Here is a 20,085-nt window from a genome sequence, read left to right as displayed (position 1 = left end):
ACATCATGTAAGTTTGTGGACGTGTCATTCCGAATTTCTACTGATTTGTGGATTTAACTTTGGTGATGAAAAGGCCGGATTATAATTTTGACAAAAAATAAATTAAAGAATGGCGTTGAATCTAGCTCATGCCAACCTTCTCCTCATCTCACTCATCCTCCCGTGCTACTTTCTCTACGTTTTTATCATTGCGTGTGTTTCAAAACGGGTAATTTAAGTTTTAACTTTTATAAAGTTCGCTAAATGTTTAATTATTTTCTGTAATTATTGTTTGGGTCATTTTAAAATTGTATAGGATCCTAGCCGGAAGTTTACTGTGGGCCTTTTTCATCCCTATTGCAATGCAGGCGGTGGAGGAGAGAGAGTTCTTTGGGTAGCGTTAAAAAGTCTACAACAAAAGTAACATATGCATTCATGAGTAGTAAATTCATTCTTACTACCTCGGATAAAATTTCTGTCAACTAATAAGTTATTATTCTGTAGATATCCAGAGTTTCAATATGTGGTTTACACTGGAGATGTCTCAGTCACTGCGGAGCAAATGATAACCAACGCTAAATCTCGATTCAACATTGAACTCGATCCAGAAAACATACAATTTGTGTACCTAAAAAAGAGAAACTGGGTCGAAGCTGAAAAATACCCGTCATTTACGTTAATTGGGCAGAGTCTTGGTTCCATGCTTTTAGGATTAGAAGCTATTACTAGAGTACATCCACCAGGTAATAAATAATGTTACAAAATTTGTCATTTCCTTGCTACGAAATAAATGTGGCTACTTAGGTAGTGTTTAGTATAAATTGAATATCTTTATCTTAACTTAACTGCCTTATATTATTGCAGATGTAGCCATTGATACTATGGGATATGCATTTACCCTCCCAATTTTCAAATACCTTGGAGGTTCCAATGTTGGTTGTTACGTTCACTATCCTACGATAAGTACGGATATGCTTAATAAGGTTTCTAGTGGAATGGAGTCTTATAATAACCAAAACTTTGTTGCGAAAAGTTCTTTATTGTCGTCAATGAAATTGGTATATTACAAAATATTTGCAAAATTGTATTCTTGGATGGGACGAACTAGCGATACGGTTATGGTCAACTCTAGTTGGACTGAGAATCACATAAACCAACTATGGCAAATTCCTGCAAAGACTTTTAAAGTGTATCCACCTTGTGACACTGAAGAGTTCAAGAAAATTATTCAACCAGAGGATGACTCGAAAAAGAATGGATTTAGAATTGTCTCAGTTGCACAATTTCGACCAGAGAAGGACCATCCAATGCAACTTCGGGCATTAAATCAACTGCGAAAGATAGTTACGGCAGAGGTTTGGAATCAAATAAAGCTTGTGTTAATTGGAAGTGTAAGAAATGAAGACGATGAACGCAGAGTTAACGACTTGCGAAAGCTGAGCAAAGAACTTCATATCGACGACAATGTCGAGTTTCATTTAAATGTCTCCTTTGATGAATTGAAGAAACAACTAGCTGAGGGACTGATTGGCATTCACACAATGTGGAATGAACATTTTGGAATTGGTAATTTATAATCATTTCTTTTTAATAATAATGAGTATGCATTATGTCAGTGTTGGAATTTGTTAAGATATTGTATTTGCTTTTATTTAGGAATTGTCGAGTCAATGGCTGCTGGGTTAATCATGGTTGCTCATAAATCAGGCGGACCCTTGATGGATATAGTGGCACAAAAAAATTCAAATTTATTCTGCAATGGGTTTCATGCTGAAGATGAGGATGAGTATGCTGAAGCAATTAACAAAATACTGAAATTTACACCCAAACAGAGACAAGAGATCAGACTTAAAGCAAGAAAATCTGTAGATAGATTTTCAGAAACACAATTTTCAAATGGATTCTTAAGAGTCATTGAGCCCTTGTTAAAATCAACATGAACCGAAGTAAAATACGGACTAGTTTTGTGATATTGACATCAACCAAATGATTAAAAGCTTGCGGTTTCATGTAAATATGTACATGATTAAGTGAATATTGAACCTTGCATTTTCTTCTTATATAAATACATATATATAAATTATTTTTAAACCCTTACACTGATAAAAGGTTATTTATTAACATCAACATTGATAAACTATGAAATACACTTAGTTGGCTTGGGGAGTAGAGGAAAAACCCGATGTTGGTGGGTTGGGAAACTTTACTTGATCCGGATAGGCGTCCGAGATCACCATTCGGCCCCTTACAGGATTTTTGTAAATAAAACGACCTATCATTTAAAATATAAAATAATTCTTCTAATCCTCGTTGACTGGGGACAGCTCCCATGATTGATGCCGCATTCCCGCGTTGAACTGCCAAACTGATTTTTAAATATCATTATACGTATTAATTATTTTCCTATTAATCGCTGTTATTGAGTGTACATACATATTGTACACTCATATTGTACATACATGTTTGTAATAAATAATATTTAAATTTTATACCACAACCATAGTTGGTAGTGTATTGGAGCTCATGATGACGAACAAGGTGACATTCGACAGTATGCCAGATAACAATCAAACAAGCTATGAATTGAAACTATCGGTAGCGAGTTTCTTCAATTCCGCAGGCATGTACTCCTTTGAAACTTTTTCCAAGGATGATCTATCTGGAAAATGTTGAGGATTTGCAGCAAATGTTAACTCGTAACGATCAGAATGTGTGAAAGAAAAGGTGGAGATGGGAATGAATGGATTTGCATCGTGAATGGCTAAAATTTGATTGATTTGCGTTATCGGTTTTCCTAATAATTTGTACTCATTCCCACCCAATGTCGAAGAGTAACCCCCGCCAAACCCAGCATCTGTGGCAAACATTGACCTGAGGAAACTCACGGGGAAGAGCCACATTAGTGGAATCATTACTAATTTCATGAATTTATGAAGGCCTTGGTTTTGAAACTCCAATAGTGCTTGTTCAACCTGAAGAAGTCTTTCAATCGGAGTCTCGTCACCGATAGGAACTTTTACCAACGCCGTTACCCTACAAACAGAACGACAATATTCTACATTTTACATAATTAAAATAATTATTAATCGCAGATTGGCAAATTAAGCTCAATGCAATAATACCAGTGATTACAGATGCGTTGGTTGGTGGGGGTCTCGGGATTTTTTGAAGGGTGTCTTGGCCAAGGTAAAGTTGTACCCATGCACAAATGGGACGGTAAATCGGATGGTGTTTTATGCAGATCTTCAAGCAGATACCTCCTGAGACAACCTCCAAGTAATGATAAGATTATGGAACTAAAGTGAACGTTGTGCTCTCTTCTGACTCGTTTCAACATGTCAAGATCCAACAAAGTGAAGGATATGGACCACTGGTATGGGTCAACTTTCTTGCATGCAAAGGGATTGGATTGTGGATCTCCTTTAAATTTGTCCATGTGACATGGAACTTGGAGCATTTGCGATACCTGGACAATCATTGAGCAAGATTTTACGAACTCTAACTAAAGTGCTTATAAATCATAGATTATGATGGAATTTTAATTTCTAAATTATCGTTTCTCTTTGCTCACCCGCTGCCCGAAAGTATCATCAAAATCCTTCACCAAATATGGCGAGGTATTATCTGTGAGTTGGTCCAAAATGTATAGAAGTGAATATCCATCGGCAATAGCATGGTGCATCTTAATCGCAAATGCAGTTTGATTTGTTGCCCTCATGGGAATTATGATAATTTCCCAACAGGGCGAATTTTCCTTATACTTTTCTAGAATCCATTCCGATAATAAGTCTTCCAAAATTTTGCCTTCTTTGTCATCCAGGTTTTTTACTAGAATCTTGTCGTTAATATCGATCTGACTTATCTTTTTGAAGAATGCAAACCCTCCAAATGTAACCAGAGAATAATGAAATCTCTCATATTCTTTCTTATTGGACGAACCTCCTTCGTTTCCGAGAAACTTTTGAGTAAAGAGTTTCCTCACATCTTCCACCTCAACCTGTCCTTCAAATCTACCCACAAGACCAAAGTTCACGATGGAATACTTGTGCCCACTTCCTGGAGCGTTCATAATGTCCAAAGCTTTTGGGAGGAGCAAGTCCCTCCGGATACATTTCGCAACTAGGACTACGGACACTTTCCAAATGAATAAGAGAGTAAGAGGCAAGCTGAGCAGTATTAAAATTATCGCCCATGTCAGACTTCCGAGCACAAGTTCTTTCAATCCCATCTTGCTAGATTATTTGTCCACTGTTACGATAATGTATTATTACATACAGAGTACTGAAGATGGCTATTTTATTCTATACAACGCACTTTAGAAATCATGGAGGTGTGTAAATATTTTCCATGTATTTCTGTATGATTTGCATCAAGGTTTGGAAGCGAAGCTTCAGCTGTTGCTGCTTGAAGCCGGATGTTGCTTAACTAATATAAGCGCTATATAAGCTCATGCATTTACTCAACATTGTAGTTTTTATCGAGTTTTTTGCTCCAGGTTTAAACCGAGAAATACCATGCAATGCTTTCGTTCATATCTAACTCTAGAGTCTTTGTGTAAGCGAGGTCCATGTCAGCGAAATGTTTATACTTCTCGTCAGCAACTTGACTAATGATCTCTCTCTCTCTATTTCCATTAGTCAATCTTTGCGTCTATATATAGCCGCAGAATGCGGGGAGCATATTATGTTGATTTTATAGATTTTATTAGACGGTGCACGTTGTCAGAGCAAGGTTTGCGGGATGAACGAAGACGCTAAAAACCATGTTGCTCAGCAAACACTTTATGTCCATAAAAGCCCGTGTTCTTGCAATGAAATTGGAGCTTTCTCTGACATTGAAATTAAGTTGCAACAACCTCTAAAAAACGGAGGGGTGTATTCTACGTATACGTACGATGGGCGAGAGAAGGTGAAATGGTGAACGCTACTGGTTAAATGGACACCTTTTGCTTTCACCGACTTCATAATACGATTCTCGGTCTATGAAAACTCTTTTTCTATCTCTGGTGGCAATGAAAGTCGAATGTCGTTGCACAAAAGATGCAGGCGTACAACAAGTAGTAGATATGAAAATGTTATGTAATATAATATTAGTGCATGGGCATGCATTTTGTTTCAGGCATTTAATGAAATCAGTATTAAGTCAGTACTCCTGCATCTGCATGCATTCCGAAATTATGAAGGCAGGAGGTTCATTTCATTCAATGTCATCTTAATAAACGAATATAAGAAAACTGAAGCAAATGAACTCTAGAAAATGCACCGTAGATTTTTTTCACATTTGGATATATGTAAGTCCCGGACCCGATTCGGGTTTTATCCAGCCAGAAACTTGCTCATCGTCCTCAGTCTCACTTTACCTGTCTTCCTTCTCCAGCACATCCACCAGACAGTATTATTTACACTGACGGTTGTATAATCGCATATTTTCGTTCCATTCTTAACTTATTATATACCAGTGGTAATCTAAAACAGAAGAATATGACAAAATGCAAATGTCATGTTGGAGGAGAGTGAAAGTGAGAATCCAGCCTGACACAAACACAATATTGCATTGGTGCTAGTTCAATTTAGTATTTCTCATTTTCTTGAGCAGCTGAACTAAAGCTGAAGCGAATTCCCATCCCCATAAAAATGTATTCCGATATTTTATATTATTCAAGTAAAGGACCAGCTGATTAAAAAAACATTGATTTACAAATAGTCACTTTTAATTTTTGTGTGGTTTGAATCGGCATATGTTTAATAATTTTTAATTGTAATACTCATAAGAAATGGAACGCGCAAAATTTATTCTGCTCAATGAACAAGCACTTGCTCAACTTTCGGAAATACAAAGACCAATTTTTATCTTGCAATGGTTGCGTCATGTGGAAACTGTCTTGTCGTCAATATCCCGGGTTAGAATTACAAGCTTATCATATTTTGCTTATCATAGCTTGTCTTATTTTGTTTGATTTTGAATGTTTCAATGTCTTTCATTTTTTTGCGTAGGTGGAGTTGAAAAACTTTCAGAAACAATTGGTGGAACAGTTGCTCCAAGCGATTCAAAATGGACCTGGTTCTGCGGCAAGAAACATCATTGCGCGATCAATGGCAACATTATTCATTGTTGGCGATACAATCCTTCTCTTTGACACAGTGAATAAATGCAATGATCTTCTTAAAACTAAAGATGATTCACCCTCATCGTTGGCTATTAAGCTGTAAGTTTTAATTTGCGATTTAATTATTTTACTTTAGCTATTAAAGTAGTCAGTAGTAGTGATATCACCTGTAATATGTTTACAGAGCTGCTACTGCATGTTTGGGGGAAATGTACGAGAAACTGGGTCGAATGATGGGTCGTTCTTATGAAGAGACAGTCCAGTTGTTGAGCAAATCATTTAAAAATATGGAATCGCAATCTCGCATTGAGACAATGTTGACGTTTGAGAAGGTAGTAATACATATACATATTACGAAGCAATTCATGAGACAACTCTTTCGTTACGAATTAGTATCATTTGTACAAATTATTTATATCTTGATTTAGATTTGCCGAGGGATGGACACTGCTGCTGCCAGCGTGCACAAAGAAGTTTACAGAATAGCGAGAATTTGCATAATAGATCGTGTAATGGCTGTTCGGACTGCAGCAGGTTCGGTCGTACAATTATTTTTTCCTTAAACATATATATAACAATGTGTTGGATTGTAAAATTCTCAAACATAAATATTTGCAGCAAAATGTATTCAAGAAATGATGAGCTCGGCACCATTCTTGTACACCACAGAGTTGGAAAGTTTAACATCATTGTGTTTCCGGGGGCTTGATGGAGTGGATTATGATGGCACGTATTTTGTAGAAGTTATCAAATTAAAGTCAAACAGTTTGACTTTGATTTAATAATTCGTATATGTTCGTACTAGGTCGAGTCGCAATAGCAAGTCTCCTTGGGTGTATTATTTCTTGTACACAAAATCCTCCTGCAGCTAAAGGACGAGGATCAATGACTTCCAGTGAGTATGCATATGACAAAACGGTACATGTCTAATAAAGGAACAGCAAAAATAATTTATAATTTTCACTCAATGTTGTAGCAGCCACGCAGAAAGGGACAAAAGCAGTATCTCTGCAAGAAGGCCTCGGTGTCTTGATGACTGGCTTTCTAAGAGGAGCTACGAGTTTCTTAAAAGGCGAAATTATTAAGGGAGGATCTGGAGTGAATCGAGAGGTTCGAGTTGGAGTGACGCATGTATGTACTATATGCATATGTATATAGAAAATAATATGGGACGATTTAAATATGTATTAGAGTATAATTTAGTAATTTAATTGTAACTGCAATTCTTCTTATTCTAGGCGTACGTGTCATTTGTTGAGAAAATGGGATCATCATGGTTGGAAAAGAATTTAGATATTTTCACGAATCATATTCTCGAACTTGTAGCAAATCCCAAGGCCGCAACGTCTCACGTTGACGCAGTTTACTCACGAAAATGTGTTAATTTTATTCTACGTCGGTCATTTGGAAGATTATTGGGAGAAAAGGCCCAGTTCTCAGCTCTAAAAGTTTTGGCAGCCACAGTGTTGAAGCAAATGAATTCTATAGGTAAGAATACCTGACAGGGAGAAAGTGCTTATGTCTGTACGTGTAGGTATAGATGGTAAAAAAGCTGAATATCTCATGAAACCATCGCAATGAAAAATGTATGCGGCACTATGCGCTTCACAAATCTTCTGAGTCGAGACTGTGGTATAAAATTATATGCTATGCAAATTGGACTGTAAACTATGAAGATGAGACACAATTTATGTATAACTGAACTAACGAAAGTTTCTATTTTTTAGACTTTAGCCCAGAAAATGCAAAGGAAATCAATCAAGAAACAATTTTTAATCAACATTTGCTAGTGTGCGCATTACAAGAAATGGCTGCTTTGTAAGAACGAAATTTACATGTATTTATTATCCCCCTCTTATAACCTAATATAGGATACTCATTGTACCGCTAAAAAATTCAGGGCAATATTCCCTTGTTTCTTATAGATTTATTAACCTTGGGACTTCCATGCACCACCTTGTTACAGATCAGGGTTTAGGTTTATTGGATGGAATCTTTGGCGTTTTAATACACCCATCTCAGTCTACGAGATTATCTGCCGCGTGGGCTCTTCGTTGTTTATGTGTTGCCATTCCATCCATGTCGTACAAGTGTATTGAGCGCTGTCTGCAAGCTCTAGATAACATGAAAGCTTCGCCGGAAGCAGTCTCCGGGTATAGTGCAGCTCTTTCAGCCATTTTAGGAGGAGTGAGACATATGCCTTTGGGAATTCCTCACGCCACTGGAAAGGTACGTACACTAGTCAGTTGCAGCATATTTGGTGTAATTTGGTCATTAATAAAACATTTGGTACGCGGACCATACATGGCAATCCTTACATAGCAATTTTTACATGGCAGTGACTTACATGGTATATCCCTACATAGTTTTATCACTACATAGCATGATCACTACATGGCGTATCTTTACATAGCATTATCCTTGCATTGCATGACAGTTACATAGCATCTTAATCTCTTAAAGAACTTAAATTTCAATTAAAAACCCTCTTAAATTTCTTAAAGATTTTTTTAGAAGCTCAGATTTTGGGTTCAATATCAAACTGGTTTTAGCTCAAGTTGCATTTCCAACACTTCTCGATTTATTTAAGGGGTCCTATTTAACTGATCATAATTTAATTCTACTTTCGACCATAATTATTCCTACACTATTTAATAGTAATTTAAACGGGTTAATATGACCACATAGAGAAAAAAACTTTTGGGAACTCGGAGGACACGAAGGAAAAGATTAGGGAAATTTCACCCTCACATTGCAAAATCGAGTAATTATTACGTATGAGTAACGAAGAACTTTACTATGATCAGTTAAACATTCCCCTTTTAAAATTAACCGCAATTTTAATTCCATTTAAATATGTTGCAGCATCCGACGAGTGTACGAGAACTCAGCCAAGTATTTTAATTCTAATGTTAAATTGCCAATTTCGGTCGGATTTTGAAAATTCTAGCCAGTTCCGTTTGACCAACTTTTTATAGTTCATGGGAGCTCCAGAAATACAAGAAACGGTTGAAAATATAGATTAGACGACTTATAACATAATAATATGGAGTACTTGAGAAAAATAGTCTTTAAGAATTTCAATTAATAATGACACAATTTCTACTGGCTGATTTTAAACGAATATGCTATGAAATGATAAAGCTGTGTAAGGATAATGCAATGAAATGATGTGCGATGTAATAATGAAGCCATGTAGTGATAATGCTATGTAATGATAACGCGTTATAAGGATTGCAATGTAAAAATTGCAATGTAATGATTGCCATGAAACGATTGCCATGTATGGTCCGCAAATCAAAACATTTCGGTAGTGACTGACATACGTACATTCTACATGTACATATATACATACATATTATTTAGTATTGCAATCAGCAACCATGTTCTATTCAATTTTGTATAGATTGTATTCAATACTGCTGAAGAACTTTTAAGAAGTGCCAGTCAGAGCAGCCGCTTGTCAATTCAGCGATCAGCAGCAGGTAAGTGATTCTTACATATATGTAAGAGACTAAGAGAGGGAGAGGAAAGAGAGATCAATGTTGAAGCGTTTTGTTTTTTCAGGGTGGTTAATGATCGGTGCAATCATGACGTTGGGAAACAGCGTTGTCAAGTCTCTCTTACCTAGAATGTTGCTGTTGTGGAGAAATTCATTTCCAAAGACTGCCAAAGAGCTAGAATCCGAGAAAGCCCGTGGAGATGTTTTTACTTGGCAAGTAAGTTGTGCAACGACATATACACAAATATGATTAAATGTCAAGATTATAACAACTAATTGGAAGGGACTTGTATATTGTATGGGTATCACTAAAATACTTTTGCTAAAGGTCACACTTGAAGGCAGAGCTGGAGCATTGTCTTCCATCCACAGCTTTCTCTTCCATTGTCCGGATTTAGTTAATGAGGAAATTACAACCAGACTTCTTGTACCTATTGAATCTGCTTTGGCAATGATGACAAAGTAAATTATTTATGTACACCATATTTGCATAAACACAGATATATATGTATTATATATCATATATGCATTTATTTTCAGCCTTTCAGCGACGTTGAAAAGCTATGGACAACAGCTTAAGGCCTCTGCAGCCCTGTTGCGGTTTCGCTTATATGAAGCCCTTGCTCGAATCAACCCAACCTCTTTTGAACGGTCGTACACTCATATGCTAAGATTTGTAATATGGGAACTCACTTTAAACGATAATGTGGCCAACACAACGACATCCTTGTTTACACGTGTGTGCCAATCTAACGCAATTTTTAACTCATTGGTCAGCGATCACATTGCTATCGAAGATCAGGTAAGGCTTATATATATATATATATATATTTAAATATATTATAGGACAATATCGCATTTTAAATACATAATACCCTAACCTATCAAACGATATTGGCTTTTTTACTAACAATGGGGTGTGGTTACTAATTTATTGCCGCTTTTGCTGCCTGTGTGATGTACCTTTATATAGGTTAACCAGGTGGGCTGAATATTTTCTGCATTTTTTTCAAAAAATAATAAAGCTGCGCTAATATGCCAGATATTTGATATTTTCCAGAGTATCAATTCTACTTTCAATTGTATATTTTTTTCCAGCTTCAACCCACAGGAGCTGCTGGCTCTGGCGCAGTGGAACATGATCCTTGCAGTTTGTATAGAAATCTCCCAGATGTATGCAATCATAACTGATTTATACGTAACAGCATTTTTAGTGGGAACGAATCTAATGCATAATATGTTCGGATTATTTATTTCTAATAGGGCGTACTTGTTCCAGTCCCATTACCTTTGGGAGTATCAGTTATTGATGCAGCAATAGAATTGTTTGGACTTTTGTTTCCCTACATCTCTACTAAGCATAGGACTCAATTAATTGAACACTTTGTCGACTGTAAGTGTGCATATACGTACATAATTTATTTATGACTTGCAGTATAGAGGCTTTTATATTCATAATCTATTTCAATCATCAGTGAATATGTGCTTGCCATTTATGTACAGGTCTGAAAGTGACAAAATATAATCGAAAGGAAGCTGTACTTGTGAATATATTTTGTGGAGTATTATGTGCAATGAAAAATATTCGAAAACTGACATCAGGAGTAGAATGCAGCCTTGGCAAGAAAGACGGGAAGGGTTGCGATGAGCTGAAAATTATTTCACAGCAATTAGTGATGGTATAACCACTATAATAAAGCATATAATAAGACGACGTAATAATGTGCTGTTGGTCTGTTATATATAATATGATGTCTTTTGTGTAGCCATATATTGGACATGCGAGCAGTACTATAAGATGCGCATCGTCTGAAGTAGTGGGTCGAATTGCTCAGGTTGTTGCAGATTCCAGTTTTACCTTAGAACTCACACAGTATTGTTCCGACAAGTTAAAGTCTTCAAGAGAAGTTTCTAGTCGCACCGGTCACTCTTTAACCTTAGGATGCCTACATAAATATTTGGGTGGGATGGCCAGTTCGAGGCATCAACATGCTAGCGTTTCTATCCTCCTTAATTTAGCTCAAGATAATTCATCGCCAGAAACCCAGGTATGTAATTCAATATTAAAACTATGTAATAATTATTAGCAATACATTGATATTTATATTAAATCCATTTTTGATATTTAGGTTTGGGCATTACACTCGCTAGCATTAATTGCTGACACTGGTGGTCCATTGTTTAGATCTTATGTTGAACCTTCACTACAATTGGTGATGAAATCCATTACCACTGTACCGCTCTATAGTGTAGATTTAAGACAGGCAACTGGGAAAATGATGACCGCATTAATCACTGGAATGGGACCAGAGCTACAAGGTGAATACTATGCATCGTAACCATATTCATATGAATTTTACCAATCCTAATTTTCAAACCAAAACTAAATCATATATATATATATGATTTATATATATATAACATGAATAGTTGGTGGTGGGGCTGACACAGATTCTATGAAAAAGTCATTTGAGATTGGGTGCGCCATAATGACAAGAGAAGAGGAACATCCACTTGTTCAAAACGAAGGAATTACTTGCTTCCAACGAATACACTTATTTGGAGGAAAGATTAACTATGATGTTGTAATTCCTGTGTTATATGTAAGTAACGAAACAGAACAATTACTATCGAGGAAAGACAAATATATGCAATTCTTTATTTTTTGTTCCGCTTTTAGAGGTCGATACGGAGCAGTAATTTATTACTTCGTAGATCAGCTATTGACTGCATGAGGCAGTTTTGTCAAAGGGAGGCAGACATTGTTTCTAGATATGTTGCCAAAATATGTCAAGCTGAAGAAGGTAGAAGGTTTGTTTGTTTAAAATATGACGGACTTTAAATTCACGACATCTTATATATTCCAGAATGTCCATTTGTGGAATGTGGCATTAGTGGGGCGTTATTTGCAATGTTGGATATAGAAAGTGACGAGATTCTTCGAAAAGGAGTTAAGGATACGCTGACTAACATTCTCATTTCCGCCACCGCGGATAAACAAGAGCTTCAAATTGTAATTGCATTATGCAAGAGTATACTAACTTGTGGTGAGCAAATGAGTATCCATTTAAATTGGAATGACTGTGTCTTGCATAAATTAATATTTTATTTGTCTATTAGATATGGCTTCGACAGATACTGGATTAGACGAGATTGGAGGCGAAGAAGATGACGAAGAATTTAAGGTCTCTGAAGAAAACAATAGTGTTTTAAATCAAGGAAATGCTTCTAAATGGACCACTAGAGTGTTTGCGGCTGAATGCGTTAGAAAAATTATGATAACATCACCGTATATTAAAAATGAGACTGGGCCAGGTTAGAGTTTATTTACGTCAAAAATTGCAAAGAAATTTGCTTAATCGTTAAACCATACTCAATGAATTAATTATGTTGTTATAATTGGTATATTTTAGAACTTCTCAAGCATTTATCAGATCTTATTCGCATGGCGTTCATGGGTGCAACCAGCAACTCTGATCAACTTAGGCTGGAAGGTCTTCTGAATCTTGAGACTATCGTAGATAACTTTGCTCAGCTAAAAGATCCAGATTTCCCCTCTGCATCAATTCTTGAACAATTTCAGGCGCAGGTATTCGTTCACAAAAAAATCGCACCAAGCACTATAGATTTGTACCGGCTGGTGGATTAATTACCCTTAATTTTTTACCTTTTTTGCCAATAGGTCAGTGCCGCACTTCGACCGGCATTTTCAGTAGAAACTGATCCAGCAGTCAAATCTACAGCATGCAGAGTTTGCAGTGCTTGGATTGTGGGTAACAGTCAAGGAGGAGAAGATCTTCGTAGAGTGCACACTTTGATGGTTTCCGCTCTTGAGAACATCCGTACAAAACCGACTTTACCTGACTTTAATGAAAGTGCCAATACTCTAGAAAAATTATCAATTCTCAAAGCATGGGCATTAGGTAAGGTGTTCATACCGTTTTTCTCCAGCTTGTATTTGCATAAAATGTCTCAATTTAACTCACTCTGTAACATGAATGAGGAATAATTTTATTTATTAATATGTTTATTTGCATGACCCAAGTATTTATTGCTGCCATTGAAAATGGATTATCCACTGGAGATTCTCTAAGTGATATGTTAAGGTATGTACGCCAATAACAATTTATATTTAATAGTCGTTTCATTTATACATACAAATATATACTGCATAATGCTCTGGTAGTAAGTATAATTGTATATATTTTTGTGTATAATGACAGAGGGGATGCCAAACTTAAGAATCATCTACTGAAACTTGTTCACCCAGAAGTTGAAACGTTAGCACCATTATGGTTATCTGCCCTTCGTGATCGAGCTCTTATTGAGTTACCCCCAGAATTTGCACCCCAACTGCCACGGGAGGGTGGAGCGTTCTTTGTAAACGAAGCTAAAGATGTCGGTAAGACTTAGTTATAGATAACTAATCAATCAATGCTTGTTTTATTATGACAACACGTTCATAAATTTATAATACTTAGGTAATAACAGCACCGAAAAAGGTTCATTTAATAATATATAAGAACGACAAATAATCAATCACATAGTTTTACGACGAACACTTTTCGGTTAGGTTCAGTCTTTTCATCACACGGGTCAGTCTCATGATTTGGATTAGCACCATTAGGACTAGTTTCGGTAGAGGATTCTGAACGGTCAAGCACTTTCGTGACAACGTTGATGAGATCTGAAACTGTAGGGACTCTTGCATACTCGACGCCGTCGTCGTCATCACTGCTTGACTCTTCATCTTCATCATGCGCCGATTCCTCCCTGCATATGTCGAAGTTGGGTTCACCTTCTTGCTTCAAGTTTCCGTCTTCATCCACCTTAAAAGTCACAGGCAAAAAGCACGGAACGTCTGCATTTGAACTGCAAATTATACATAATTAGACTACACATTGTTATATCACATATTGATGGAACCATTAGCAAAATGTATGCATACCTTTGTCGCCCTCTCTGCACCAGAAGTAATCGGTTCACATTTCTGGCCTGTTGTTGCTTCTTCTTCCACGATTGCAAACGCAGTAGTAACTTGCAATTCTCTGCTTTATGATTGGAGTTCTGCACCGTCAGGTTAGAATTTTCCGCCGTAAGGATTGAAAGCTTATCGTTCAACCTTAAATACAAGTATTAATGAAATGAGTTATGCGTTTCCAATCATCATGAAAATTATAACATTACTCACCCAATTTCCATCTTATACATCTCGTCCCTACATTTTTCCAACTCTCGTCTTGCCATAATTAGCTCCTCCTTGTTGTCTAACTGGACAGTTACGGCTGGTCCAAGCCAAAGGTGATTAACTGACCGTAAGGCGGCTCGGAGTTGTTCATGATAATTAGCGAGCCACCCGTAGCATTCCTTAGGTTTGACGGAACAGATAGACCCAGTTTCGTTACGTGTAAACCATTTGAGCTGCCCTGCGACCCACTTTGATGTTGCCACCATGCCTGTGACCTCAAACGCCTCCTCTGAATCGAAGAAACACCCGCTGTTGAACAGAATCCTGTGAAAATAAATAAGAATTATTTAGTCTCAGCTACATAAAATTTGAAACTTGACTCTCCAGAGTAGTAATACAATAATTAATATACCCACCTATCAGTACAGCCTTTATCTTTGTTGTGGATGGTTTCTTTCCATTTTCGTTCTGCTGCTAGTATGGAATCCTCCTCATGCAGGCCAAAATACACATCCACGATCTCGAAAGTCACCCCATCTCGCCATATGTATCCGAATATTTTCTTACAAGTCACTACAAACCAAAAAAAGTAGAATAGATAAGTAATTTGTTCATTCCATCATATCATTTTGCATACATACTTTCATATTTTAACATAATTAAGAGATTACTAGTTTTAATCATCATATCTGATTATTATTACTTACACAGTTCTTCTTCTGTAAGTTGGACGTAGGAAATATCTGTGTTCTTATCCTCAGACTTATAGCCCCACCCCGGCTTATGACGTTGCCCACTCACTTCATCAAAAACAACTGGCGTCTCAAGTCGAACAAGTTCAAGATTTTGAAACTGTTGTTTAATCAACTTCAAATAGTATTCACTTTTTATTATGACACATGGCACAACTTTATCACCGGGATTTGCTTTATATTGACGGTAGTTTTCGAGACTTATTTCTGCAGGTGAAAGTTGCTCCTTCTCTTCCGCTTTCTTGGTTCCTTTATCTGAATGCTTGCTGTTAATGTGTTTGTAGGTTAAATTTTTTGAAACAAGTAAATGGACAATTTGAGCAACGTATTTTTTCCTTCGAACTGTGACAGGTACTGTTGTGTGCTCTTAAACCAGCATGATTGGGAAATTTTTTGTCACATTTGGGACAGTTGATCTTATACACGGCGTCGTAATGTAGACGTTTCATATGGAGAGTTAGAGGATTCTGTTTGTCAAAAGTCATAGCGCAGAACTTACATTTTATTTTTCGATTACCTTTTGAGTTTTCTTTCTGACTACTGACACATTTGTTTGTTTGCATCTTTAATGTGTGTTTGAAGTCGAAAGTATTATTGCACCTGTTACACACAAACTTTCCACGATTCTCATGACTACTTTTCATATGAATCTTTAATGACGCTACCGATTTGTACTTCTTATCACATAAACTGCACTTCAGTTCTCCTCTGGCAAGATTGCTATTTTTTAAAGCGTTATCCATTTTCTCATTATTTGTATCACCACCGCACTTAAAACTTGACTTGACAACTTAAACCGGAGAAACTGCTTATCTTTCGTCTATCACTAAGTTGAGTCGATACCTACACTGAACTGAGACTAGTTAATATTACGTATTATCTTTTTTTGCAAGTAATTCAAATTTAAGTGGGACTACATTGATAAGAGAGTGAGAGAACGGAGAAGAAGCGACGAGTGGAAAAGTAAACAACGTTGAGATTTAAGTTTTTCCGCGTCTCCTCTCACCCCCACTTGATTAAGTCCCTCTGTTTAGTATTACTATTTGTCATACTATAGTTTATTAATTAATCTGTATTTATTATTATCGCCGTGTATTTATTATAGTTCGACCGTATTATAAAGCTTCGTGGCCTCCAATACTACATGCTTGTGCTGTTTGTGTAACGACGTTACCAGACTTAAAATTAAATTCATCTCCGGGTGAAGATCAAAGTCAAAAATCGGATGCGAAAATTGAGCGCTTTTTTCTTGTTTTGGGTAAATATTTAATATAACATGCGACAGTATATAGTTGAAGTAATGCACTCCAAATTTTATTTAAATTGATAATTTATTGTGCCATATCGTTAGGATTGTCTATGGAAGCTCTCTGTAAGGCACCATTTTCTGAAACAATTGAAGACGTTGAGATTTATATGAAGAGTATTTGGGCATTGTTAACGTCTCATTGGACAAGAGATGTCATATCTCGTGATCGAGCTTTGACAATGGAACTTTGCTACGTGCTACACCGGTATTCAACCCTTTTATATTACTTACTGGCTGAATGTTTTTAATAAAATTATTTTAAATGCATTTTTACAGACAGTTAGTATCTCGATGTGAAATTAAGATTCAGATCCTGGTTGTACAAGTATTAAAATTAGTTATTGAAGGGATGAGAGAGAATTTCAACAAGATTGCTCATGGTAGTATTCATAACGTCATACATACTATCTGTACTTTAATTGTACTCTGGAGCAATAATGTAAAATTGTGTTTAATATTTTTTTAGAAGCGGAAGATAAAAATGATGCAAACGATGAGAATTCAGAAAACTTGGAACCTGGAAAATCTGTCGTGATTGCCGTTTTAGAAGTAGTATTTTGTTTGCTTATGCAAAAAATTCCTACTCTAAATTCCAATGCTACTGGATTTCAAGTAAAGTCAACTGGTACCATCAAGGAAAATGACGCATTGTTAGAAGACACAGTAAAGTGTTTGGAATTACTTCCGGATATTTGTTCAGATATAGGTATAATTTTAATCATTGTCTACCTTGGATCTCACACAATGCAAATAATAATTTTGGTTGATAATATTGTATATTATATTTCTGCAGCTGCTGTGGACGTTCAGCCAACCATTCTATATTTATCAACTTATATTCTGGGCGAGTCTGTAGCTTCTGATGCTGCATGCACATCAGTGCTCCAGTTTTACCGCAAAATAGCAACTCACAGATTAAATTCAAACCCGAAATGGCAAAAGTATCTCCTTTGTACTCTGGCAAAGTTGTTGGATATGGCAAAGACAGGTTTGTCAAACGATTGGTTCTACTCTAACTAAACGAATACGTACTTATCCAGAATTTAATCGTCATCATAATTTATTAATTAGTATATTATTGTTTTAATTGTGATTTTCAAGTTTTTTTTACTGTTATATAATTGAGTTTCTGGTTTTGTAATTTCTATCAGCGGGCGAGGCGGACTGCAATTACGTACAAGTTTTAGCTGCTATTGGAATTCTCATCAAAGAATCTCCTTCCCAGCTTATAAAAATTCCAAATGTACTTTACCCATCTATAAATTTATTTCAACAAGTACTGGAAAGTCCTAAAGAAATTGTAAGGTTTATAAACATGTATATTACTTCAATATATTAAATCATAAAAGACACTTAATTGCATTAAACTATCAATAGGTGCGACATAAATCTGTCAAGATAATCTGTGAATTGTTTGAAGCGTCAGACAGATGCGTTTCTACACCATTCATCCATGCCCTTGCACCAAGGATTTTAAGATTTTTGTATAGTGAAGATGCTAAAAGTGTTTGCTCACACTCCCAGCTCGAATTCATTCTCGAATGCATCAGATCCATACAAATTCTTGTTCAAATTGTAGAGACTGCAGAAAAACGTATGTATTATTTATTGTCGTTTTGACCTTCATGCTTGATAACCTAACATGAATTAAATTTACAAAAAAGAAATAATATTTGTGCCTAATCTATTTCTGCATTACTTTTCCTGCTTTCTTTATAATTATCAGGATGTTTCGAACGAGGTGGGTGTGTATAGCTTTTTACTTGCTTCTCGGGACAATCGAATTATATATATTGAAATTAAAATTTGTTAATATCGGTGTGCTTTTGTTTTACAGGTGTGCAAATGCTGACACTGATAGTGCCTGTCCTCATAAATTTTCTTGCTGATCCAAACATTCAGTTGCCTCAGTCTTCATACAAGAAAGTTCTCCATGAAATATGTCTTCAAAAACTGATGAAAATTGGTTTGCAGTACCGTGATGTATGTCGCAATAATAATAACTCATCTATTCATGAATGCATTTATAGATATATGTATGTATATTCTTGCAATGGGAGAAAATGAAGCAGTGCTATATAATTATATCTAGGAGTTTCGAGCCTTGATGAGTCAGTCTCTTGAAATGAAAGGAAAATTGGAAAACGCAATCAAAAACTCCCGAGCTAACAAAGTGGACGAAAATCAGAAGAACGCGATGACACAAAATGCACTTCCAGCCCCTGGAACTATCAAGCTAAAGACAGACTTTAGCAACTTTAAATAAATAGCTGCTACAGTTGTTCTTCTAATTTATAAAAAATCTACTTAAATAAAACATTCATTCCTAATTATTATCAACAATTACCAATAACATGGATCAAAGTATACATAAACCATTCAAGATTATAACTAGGTAGGATATTGTGATAAGGTGTTTTTAGCAGAATACCAAAGATTCTTTTTTCACTGTAAACTTGAAACGGTTAATGTTGTTAGTTGTAGTAATGTAAGACATTATATTATTAATACAAATATAATGTTTTAAATACATGCAAGAGTACGCGAATCAAAGTTGCATGCAAAATGTTGGGTTTTCTGAAATGCAATCCTTTTATCTCGGCATAGAGCGATTGACAGGTTGTGAGGGGAGGCGATTCGTAGCGGGAGAATGTACATGTGCCTCCGTTTGACCAAGTCTGTCTCCAGTTCCATAGACGATGTCGACGTCTCCCAACGTCGCCATACGACCATTATCGGATTATCTAATGTTTCAATGAGCAACAATGACTCCTCCTGGAGAATCCGATATGTATTGCCATCAATGGACAAAGGAGATGATAAATGAGTGTACGTTTTCATGAATGTTCCGCCGCTTGGGAACTGTGTATTGGAGAGGGGTTGAGTCCGTCTCTTGAATTTATTCTCTTGCATGCTCTTCCTCAAATGAGGGGGAAATAGTCACAACTTGTGACTCACAAGTTCCTACCATTGATTCATATTATCAATTCATACTAAAACATGCCTATTGATTTAATAAATCGTAGAAATTATTACAGGTTAGTCAAATCGATGACGAAATTAACAATAATATTCTAACAATATTGTAAGTGTATAACATGAACAATGAACATATGAACAGGTGAACTCCAGAGTAAATTGCATTATTGAAATTCACTAATTCAGTATCTAATATGTTGTTAATAATTGTTATCATACGTAAAATAATGCATAAAGGACACAGGTCATGTCATATATAATACTGCATAT

The 20,085-nt window shown here is 36.1% G+C and overlaps 4 protein-coding genes across 6 annotated transcripts; 2 read left to right on the top strand and 2 right to left on the bottom strand.

The window, feature by feature from the left end:
* Positions 1-6: 6 nt before the first annotated feature.
* Positions 7-2,014, top strand: LOC110845085 (GDP-Man:Man(3)GlcNAc(2)-PP-Dol alpha-1,2-mannosyltransferase). Its single transcript, XM_022091445.2, has 5 exons — positions 7-208; positions 296-399; positions 484-722; positions 844-1,545; positions 1,636-2,014. The coding sequence occupies exons 1-5, from the start codon at positions 110-112 to the stop codon at positions 1,917-1,919; spliced, it is 1,428 nt and encodes a 475-aa protein (XP_021947137.1). The 5' UTR covers positions 7-109; the 3' UTR covers positions 1,920-2,014.
* Positions 2,015-2,076: 62 nt separating this feature from the next.
* LOC118434211 lies at positions 2,077-4,394 on the bottom strand. The gene is made up of 3 exons (XM_035847113.1): positions 3,551-4,394; positions 3,102-3,445; positions 2,077-3,012 (listed from the first exon to the last, which is right to left on the bottom strand). The coding sequence occupies exons 1-3, from the start codon at positions 4,205-4,207 to the stop codon at positions 2,556-2,558; spliced, it is 1,458 nt and encodes a 485-aa protein (XP_035703006.1). The 5' UTR covers positions 4,208-4,394; the 3' UTR covers positions 2,077-2,555.
* Positions 4,395-5,340: 946 nt separating this feature from the next.
* LOC110843390 (HEAT repeat-containing protein 5B) lies at positions 5,341-19,402 on the top strand. Of its 2 annotated transcripts, XM_035847117.1 has the most exons (38): positions 5,341-5,878; positions 5,973-6,184; positions 6,270-6,417; positions 6,514-6,619; positions 6,704-6,811; positions 6,891-6,980; positions 7,062-7,216; positions 7,324-7,573; positions 7,813-7,903; positions 8,011-8,314; positions 9,492-9,570; positions 9,653-9,804; positions 9,916-10,049; positions 10,128-10,389; positions 10,561-10,569; positions 10,686-10,760; positions 10,851-10,980; positions 11,091-11,266; positions 11,354-11,635; positions 11,717-11,906; positions 12,018-12,190; positions 12,268-12,391; positions 12,455-12,634; positions 12,708-12,902; positions 13,001-13,176; positions 13,270-13,510; positions 13,633-13,693; positions 13,811-13,989; positions 16,633-16,785; positions 16,879-17,041; positions 17,113-17,216; positions 17,303-17,542; positions 17,630-17,824; positions 17,988-18,136; positions 18,214-18,430; positions 18,563-18,577; positions 18,674-18,819; positions 18,929-19,402. In XM_035847117.1, exons 1-38 carry the CDS (start codon positions 5,753-5,755, stop codon positions 19,100-19,102), a joined length of 5,964 nt encoding a protein of 1,987 aa, XP_035703010.1. In that variant the 5' UTR covers positions 5,341-5,752; the 3' UTR covers positions 19,103-19,402. The 2 variants fall into 2 exon arrangements, with proteins under 2 accessions (XP_035703010.1, XP_021945045.1); XM_022089353.2 differs by lacking the exon at positions 10,561-10,569.
* Positions 14,001-16,482, bottom strand: LOC110842773. Of its 2 annotated transcripts, XM_035847118.1 has the most exons (5): positions 15,483-16,482; positions 15,192-15,348; positions 14,779-15,099; positions 14,536-14,709; positions 14,001-14,459 (listed from the first exon to the last, which is right to left on the bottom strand). In XM_035847118.1, the coding sequence occupies exons 3-5, from the start codon at positions 15,039-15,041 to the stop codon at positions 14,123-14,125; spliced, it is 774 nt and encodes a 257-aa protein (XP_035703011.1). In that variant the 5' UTR covers positions 15,042-15,099; positions 15,192-15,348; positions 15,483-16,482; the 3' UTR covers positions 14,001-14,122. The 2 variants fall into 2 exon arrangements, with proteins under 2 accessions (XP_035703011.1, XP_021944264.2); XM_022088572.2 differs by lacking the exons at positions 15,192-15,348; positions 15,483-16,482 and having other exon boundaries at positions 14,779-15,114.
* Positions 19,403-20,085: the final 683 nt, after the last annotated feature.

This window comes from Folsomia candida, unplaced genomic scaffold (assembly GCF_002217175.1).
Source record: "Folsomia candida strain VU population unplaced genomic scaffold, ASM221717v1 Fcan01_Sc002, whole genome shotgun sequence".
Lineage (NCBI taxonomy): Eukaryota > Metazoa > Arthropoda > Collembola > Entomobryomorpha > Isotomidae > Folsomia > Folsomia candida.
This window is presented reverse-complemented; position numbering and strand designations above follow the sequence as displayed.